Source organism: Dendropsophus ebraccatus, chromosome 6, assembly GCF_027789765.1.
Source record: "Dendropsophus ebraccatus isolate aDenEbr1 chromosome 6, aDenEbr1.pat, whole genome shotgun sequence".
In the NCBI taxonomy this organism is placed as follows: Eukaryota; Metazoa; Chordata; class Amphibia; order Anura; family Hylidae; genus Dendropsophus; species Dendropsophus ebraccatus.
Window position 1 is genome coordinate 112512055 of NC_091459.1, and position 7833 is coordinate 112519887.

The 7833-nt window shown below is 37.1% G+C and overlaps 1 protein-coding gene across 1 annotated transcript; it reads right to left on the reverse strand.

The window, feature by feature from the left end:
• Positions 1–460: 460 nt before the first annotated feature.
• Positions 461–5974, reverse strand: LOC138795010 (alpha-1,4-N-acetylglucosaminyltransferase-like). Its single transcript, XM_069973952.1, has 2 exons — positions 5507–5974; positions 461–1045 (listed from the first exon to the last, which is right to left on the reverse strand). The coding sequence occupies exons 1-2, from the start codon at positions 5972–5974 to the stop codon at positions 461–463; spliced, it is 1053 nt and encodes a 350-aa protein (XP_069830053.1).
• Between the last annotated feature and the right edge of the window lie 1859 nt (positions 5975–7833).

The following is a 7833-nucleotide window of genomic DNA, read 5'->3' on the forward strand; positions in this document are numbered from 1 at the left end:
AACTTTTGAACGGTAGTGTATATAACAAGTCAGTTTTACCCCAGGTCGAATGGCGTTAAAACAAATACCCCCCAAATAAACAAAATGCGTTTTTTGGTTTTTTTTTTCAATTTTACCACACATTTATTTTTTCCTGCTTTTGCAGTGTGCTTTATGAAAAAATTCAGCCGGTCATTTCAAAGTACAATTAGTGGCGCAAAAAATATAGTACGGTCTTTGGGATACTTTATTTTGTTGAGAGGTAGCGTAAATAAACACAAAAGTAGAAACTTATAAAATAAATGAAATAGAGTTGTCCATTGTAACCAATCAGATTTTAGTTCTAATTTTCAAAGTTGACTTTGGAAAATAAAAGAAGTGATGTCACTAGTTATTGTAGATAACTTGACCTTTTTCTTTTATGCAAATTTTTACAAATGTCTCGAGAATACTCAGAGTAATTTGGCGTTAATTCTTGTTATTAGTATAGTGGTTTATTGTTCAAAATTGCTTCATAAGTAGAAGGGCAGTATTGTTTATAGAGATGTTCTATTAATGTGTTAGACTTAGGGACCATTACTTGTTTTTTTGTATTCATAAAGTTCCACAAATGAATAGCATAAGTGTTATCGAAGGTTGGTAATTTGTTCCACACTTCAAAAAATTTTCCCCAGGACGGCCATGGGATCGGAGCAAATCGTTCACGATGGAAGTAGGAGATATTTGCACACATCATATGATCCACAGATTTAAACTGGGGAAGACCACAATACTTGCGTACAATACGTGTGAGAAGCAATGGTCCCTGTTGTCCCCATACATCTCCTTTATAATTCTGTACAAAATTTTCCAGAAACTCCCACGTCAGTTTGTACTTTGGAGACATACCAAAAACACTACTGCCGGTAGTTATGTCATCTTCAGCAGCCAGAAAGTTAATTTTAGGAATTTGTCGAATGGAAATAACATCAGTATCCATGTAAATGCCTCCATACTTCCATATCAGTGCAAATCTGCAGGCGTCTGATTTAACATGAACCCAGTATCTTTCTTTGTTTGGGTCCACCTTAAAAATAATACAAAGATGAAAGAGTAATTGCATTACACATACATATTATGCATTTCCATTAGATGGGCATTGTTGCTTTAGTAAACATTACATTGATCAATAGCATAGGAAAATATAAGAAATTGTGTAATGTATCTTATCAGACAAAATTACTTTATTTTCCTGTTATCTACCTTTTTTTTCCCGTTTCTGGCCAAACAGTTATCCACTCTCAAAATAAGCTTAGTAATGACTTTATTTTTACTGGTTACAACTTGTAGCTCATAGCTTAGAGATCAGATTACAAGTCTATAGAAGGAGAGGATGAAGGAGGAAGATAGAAGTAGAGATGAGCGAATCTGCCGAAGTTCGGGTTCGTCTGAACCTAAACTATCAGCTTCTGATTGCCGCTGTCTGCAGCCTCTGTGAACAAGGTGGATACAGCCTTACGGACCGCCTGAAAAACTGGGATACAGCCTATGCCAATGTCTGTATCCCAGTTTTCCAGGCGGTCCGTAAGGCTGTATCCACCCCTGTTCACGAAGGCTGCAGACAGCGGCAATCAGAAGCCGATAGTTCAGGCTCAGACAAACCCGAACTTCGGCAGATTCACTCATCTCTAGTAGGAAGCAGACATTTGATGAAAAAATGTCTTGTACATGATTAACAAGATATAGTGCTACTCATGTACACACAAGACAGCTGTACTTGGTTGCTAGGGGCAACTGAGCCAATTTCACTTTACACCATGTTTGATAAATCTCCCCCTATATGTTTACTATGCCATCTACCTCTGGATAATCCCTGGTTGCACCGCCGTGTGCAAATCTGAATACTCCTGCGCTTATTATACCTGGTGTGTTTTCGACTCTTGGTCCTGTAATTGGCTGATTACACATCTGCATTTGCTTCTCCCACCATTGGTGGTGACGTACCCCAGTACTAGGGATGGGCCGAACCTGCCGAGGTTCGGGTTCGTACGAACCTGAACTCTCGGCAATGATTCCCGCTGTCTGCCCGCTCCGTGCAGCGGGTAGATACAGCCGGAGGACCGCCTGGAAAACTGGGATACAGCCATAGCCATAGGCTGTATCCCAGTTTTCCAGGCAGTCCTCCGGCTGTATCCACCCTCTCCACTGAAATGGAAGACAGCGGGAATCATTGCCGAGAGTTCAGGTTCGTACGAACCCGAACCTCGGCAGGTTCGGACCATCCCTACCCAGTACAGCTGCGGAGTACACCCTTCTATGCTGCATATAGAGTTGTGCCTAAATTTTGCACAACCTATCCAGGTGAGTGGATCCCTGCAAAACCCTGCTACCACTTACCTGGTCATCTTTTATCACACGAGGAAGCGCCCCCTGTCTCTCTCTTTCTCATTACAGGTTTAATGATACTTATACAAATAAGGCACATTTCATACAGACTATACAGACCAAGTAGACTACATATTCCTACTGTGCATTACAACCAATGTGCCATCATTTATCAGGGAAGGGCAGCCATATAATGATAATGACAGATGCAAATAATGATCATGAGCATTATTTGCAGTTGGCATTATCAATTTCCAGATTCAATCCCATAGTGGGAACAAAGCCTAAAGGGTTTACCAGGAACAAAAACACACTTAGGCTATGTTCACACAACGTTTTTTCAGCTCCATTCAAAATTACGTCCGTCATTTTGAGTTTAAATTATCTGACGTCTTTTAGCAGCCTTGCCTCCCCGTAGTGCAATGACTGGTGTTTGTACAGTATTCAAGTTTGGGGTTATTGGCCTTTGGATGTGACTTAATTGAAAAATCCCTTTGAATTTAATAGTAAAAACTGTGAATCGTGACAAAAGAAAAATTGTGTGTGAACAACTATTAAAAAAATGTCCGCAAAAAAAAATTTTTGCAAAACTATTAAAAAAATGTTTGCAAAAGATGTCGGAAAATAATGATCATGTTCATTATTTTGACGTCCACAGTAAAAGCGTCTGTTATTCAATGCATTGTGCGCATTAGACGTCCGTCTTCCCATTGACATCAGTGCATTGCCATTGCAGTCAGTTGAATTGCGGCAAATACTGACTTTTTTATTATTTAAATTTTTTTTTAAATCAAAATTGGCCCCCTTTTCTTTATTTTTGACGTTGTATGAACATAGCCTTACAGTGTTATCTTGGTTTAAGAGTAACTTGGATTGAGGGCGCTTTGTAAGAATCTCACAGTTTTTCTAAATTGCTGACAGTACTGGCTGGGAGGGGGGGGGGGTATGGTCTGCAGCACTGTCTCCCTCACCTTCCAAATCAGAGCAGATCCGCTTCAGGCTGGGGCCTGCATCAGGGGCCAGGACTGTGGAGGTAATCTCTTCATAACTGTAAACCCTCTCCCCAGACCGAGAGTGCTGCTATACAGTGCCCACATATGCCCTGCTCATTCCTTCATGCAGTCTCTGTCAGCCCTTGTGTTTCCCATCCTTTCCATTCCTGCTTTAATGTGCCTGCACTTACACTCAGCTGTACACACTGCTTCTATAATGTGTAATATTAAAGGAAATCTGCCATCAAAAAAGGACACATTGTTCAAGTCAAATTTGTATGGGATCCCCTTCCTGTCTATTCCATTATATCAGGAAATCAATTAACTGTGTATTTATATAAAACAGCAAAAGTTTGTCCCGACATTAATACCGCTCCCTGTAACAGTTAATATTTAATTAAAATAGCTAATTTTTGTTCTATTATTGATATTTTTCATTTACAATAGCAAAATTGAAAAGAAAAAATGCTGTCTCAATGAAATATACAGCAAAAATTAATATATTTATTAATTAAGGGTGCATTCACGCGTACAGGATCCGCAGCAGATTTGATGGTGCAGATTTGATGCTGTGTTCAGTTGTTTAGATCAAATCTGCGGCGGATCCGCAGCAGGAAATCCACTGCAATTCGGTGTGTGTGAAGCTACCTAACTGTATATTAAATTGAAACAGCATTTTTTCATTTCAATTTTTCTATTTTAACCGAAAAATATAAATATTGAAACGAAAATTTGTCAGTTTAATTAAATATAAATTGTTACAGAGATTGCTATTGAGCAGTATTAGCAGTATTCCAACATTAATCCCGCTCCCTGTAATAGTTAATATTTAATTAATATAGCTAATTTTCGTTCTTATATTGATATTTTTAATTTACGATAGCAAAACTGAAACGAAAAAATGCTTTTTCGATGAAACATACATTTCATCTGTTTAAATTTAATATACATTTTAACTGTTTATTAAATTGAAACAACTTTTTTTTTCTTTTCAGTTTTGCTATTGCTAACAAAAATAGCAAAATGAAAACAAAAATTTGCTGTTTTAATTGAATATGAACTATTACAGGAAGCTGTATTACTGCTGGGACCGATAATACCACTCCCTGTGATAGGTTATATACTGCTTCCCCAGTTGCATTCCCGAGCGGTTGGCATCATTTTCTAAAGGTGTCATTATAGACTTGGTGACCTCCAAGAGGTCGAATTTAGGTTTCCAAGAAACAAGCATTTTTTTTCCCATTGACTTTAATGGGTTTCGATATTGGATTGAATTGTTGAGGTCTATTTGAATCAAATTTCAAGCTTTCGAATATTTTACTACTCGCTCATCTCTAAAAATCATGTCGTCTTTCATTCAGGGTTTGCATTTTTTATATCATCAGAGGTTCATTCACCCGGGTAGCATTAAGCTAGAATACCACACAGGGTAAATGTATACAAGCAGTGTTGTATGTATTTTGAAACAGACATATTTTCTCATATAATCTCACAAGATCCTATTAAAGATAATAAAAAGAGTGGCTGAAGTTTTTATCTATTGTGATATGTTGATATAGTATGAATCTGACTTTGTAGATAAATAAGCTAAATTGGGCTAATCCACAGCTTTAAACCATAGATTTCTTTCTGAGCTTATGAATTGAGTGTAAAATACCCCAATCATGGGCATTGCCAACAGAATATTAGCAGATAAACAGCACAGAATCCTAAGCATGTAACTATAGCCTTATACTAAAGGCTAGAGTCTAAAATAACGGACGTCGTTTAGCTGTCTGGCCTTCCCTTAGTACAATAACGGCTGTTTGTACATTATTCTAGTTTTGGGTTAATAATTTCCCTTTGGGTGTGGTTTACTTGAAAAATCAATTGAATTAAATAGTAAAAACAGAGAAAGAACAGTGAAAAAAAACCCTGTGTGTGAACAATTAATAAAAACCGTCCGCTGTTTGCAAAAGACATCCAAGAATAATGAACATTAACATTCTTTTGACGTCTGCGTCAATAAAGTAAGTCATTCAATACATTGTGTACATAGGATGTCCGTCTGCATCGCCAATGCAGTCAATTAAATTGTGGCAAAAACGGACATTTTAAATTGCAAAAGCGGCCGCCTTTTCTCTATTTTTGACGTTGTGTGAACATAGCCATAGTCTGTTCCCATTACTTACCTTCTGATACCAAGGTAGAAGTGGTGTGTCAGCGAATAATTTCTCAAAATTCAATGGGAAAAAGTAGATATTCTTATAAGATGAGAGGGTCAGAAAGTATTCCTGGGCTTTCCTCTCATCCTTCACAGTGATGATGTCATTTAGTCCTTTCATGAAGTAGACCACAGGTCTGTCCGGATACATTCGAGCTGCTGATTCTATTGAGCACAAAACTAAGGATGACTGATTCATTTTGCCCATGGTTTCCACGAATAAGATACCATTTCCTTTCTCCAGGACAGCACTGGGGGTTATTGTGGAAGTTGGTTCATTCAGTTCATTTTCATTTAATGAACTGTTAAAGATTAGCTTTTTGGAAATCAGATAATCAATGATGGTTCCATTGCTCTGTTTGAGCGATGATCTGGTTAGAAAACCTATAATTGCTATTAATAGCAAAGCACCAAAAATTTTTATTTGTTTCAACATAGTTGTAATGTCCAGTTACACTAAAGGGGAAGAGAAGTGATATATTAGCATAAGATTATTTGAGATACTGTAAATACTACATATATATTACATCTCATACATATAAAAACTTACATTGCTGTGAAAAGGTATCCATCGCCCCAAAATGCGTCCTTTTTTACAATGATTTGGGACAATTGCAGCAAAAACCATAGCTAGAAAATGCAATGAGGAACACAACCGGAAGACTTCAGACTTCATAAATCAGAATAGCTGTGATTCTAGATCAAATCACTTTCTGCTCACAGCACTATTTCTTTAAAAAGATTCTTTGAATAAGTAAAAGCATCAAAACAGCATATAATGTAAACTGACACCAACACTTTTGTGGTCATAAACAGCTGTTTGGGCATACAACAGGGCTCAGATTTTGTGGAACCATTCATCATTTGCAGTGCCTAGTGTGGTACAAATACAGTAAAAAAAAAAAAAAAAAAAAAAAAAAATATATATATATATATATATATATATATATATATATATATATATTCAGGTTAAAATAAATAAACTAGTAACATTGAATTAAGTGTTTTTGGTTTACATCTATTCAACCATCTAAATGTATAGTACTTACGAGAATGTAATCCAACAGCAATGGAAACATAACCTACACCATACAGTATTTATAAGATCGCTACCTCCTTACTTAGAACTGTTGATTGACAGAAATTTTCTTGTTATTACTAAACAGAAAAAAAGAACCTATGAACTTGTAGTTTTAAAATACTTTGGCATGTCTTTTTTTAAGGTCTTCTGTATGTGTCATTAATCCAACAATAGATGCTAGAATGAGTTGTGTCCCTCACTCTTTCATCAAAGATTTGCATTTAGTTGGTTTAAGATTAGCCATGCCTGTTTTTAACAATCTTTTACACAGTCTTATTTTTAACATGCATTTTTGTACCCATCATTGTTAAGTGTCATTGTGTGCAAGCATTTTTCTGGTGTCCTTTATGTCGTATAGAGGGGGGATGTGACTTGCCAGCACTCAAAAAATATTTTGTTTGCCTAATCCCCATTACGGCCAATAATCAATTCTTGTAATAGCTCCTGCTGAAAAGTAACGATCATTTGACATGCACAATGTCAGCTGATCCTTGTCTTTCAACATTTTGAAAAAAATAAAACGATAGCGATAGGGAAGCCTAAAGGTCATCCGGGCTGCCCCTTTGCAGCTCCCCATGGTCCCTTCGCTCCTCTCTACTCGCTCTTGGGGCGTGTAATAGCACCGTCAGTGAGTGGGGAACGAGGAGGAAGCTAGCACTGACCTGACAGGTCGGCGCTCACATGCACCTAAACATCGGCCAGTGTAATAGGGCCCTTAGACTTTTTTGTTCAAACTTTTTTATTTATTGTGAGAGGCCGTAGGGAACAGCACTTCAATTTTGGTGTTGGTGAAAAGATATACCAAGAGCTCCGTCTTTAATGTTTTTAATCCCATAAAAATGTTTCACTATACCACTGTATTCTCATAATACCACCTATCAGAGATTGCTTTTAACTTCATACGTTACCTGTGATGATCTACAATATAGTTCTTCACTAAACTTACTGTATATAAGTGGCTGCCTTAACCAGTGACATCCTCTCCTTGTACATTTATGGACACACCATTTCAGGGCGTTGTCCCATTTTTTATTTTATTCTTTTTTTGTGTTGGGGAGGGGGTCTATTTGCATTAGTCCTGAACCTATTTTTATATTGCTTCTTTACTGTACCTGGGAACAACAGTTTTCATATAGACTGCCTCACTACCTCACTACTATTTACCCAGTACCTAATTTTACCATTTGTTAAGTAATGTACTTTAATTTCACTTC

Bases quoted from the DNA above. Each gene is read 5' to 3' on its own strand.
- LOC138795010 (XM_069973952.1), bottom strand. From the start codon at position 5,974: ATGTTGAAACAAATAAAAATTTTTGGTGCTTTGCTATTAATAGCAATT. The intron at 1,046-5,506 runs GTAAGTAATGGG...ATTATTTTTAAG, and splicing joins TTCTACCTTGGTATCAGAAG to GTGGACCCAAACAAAGAAAG.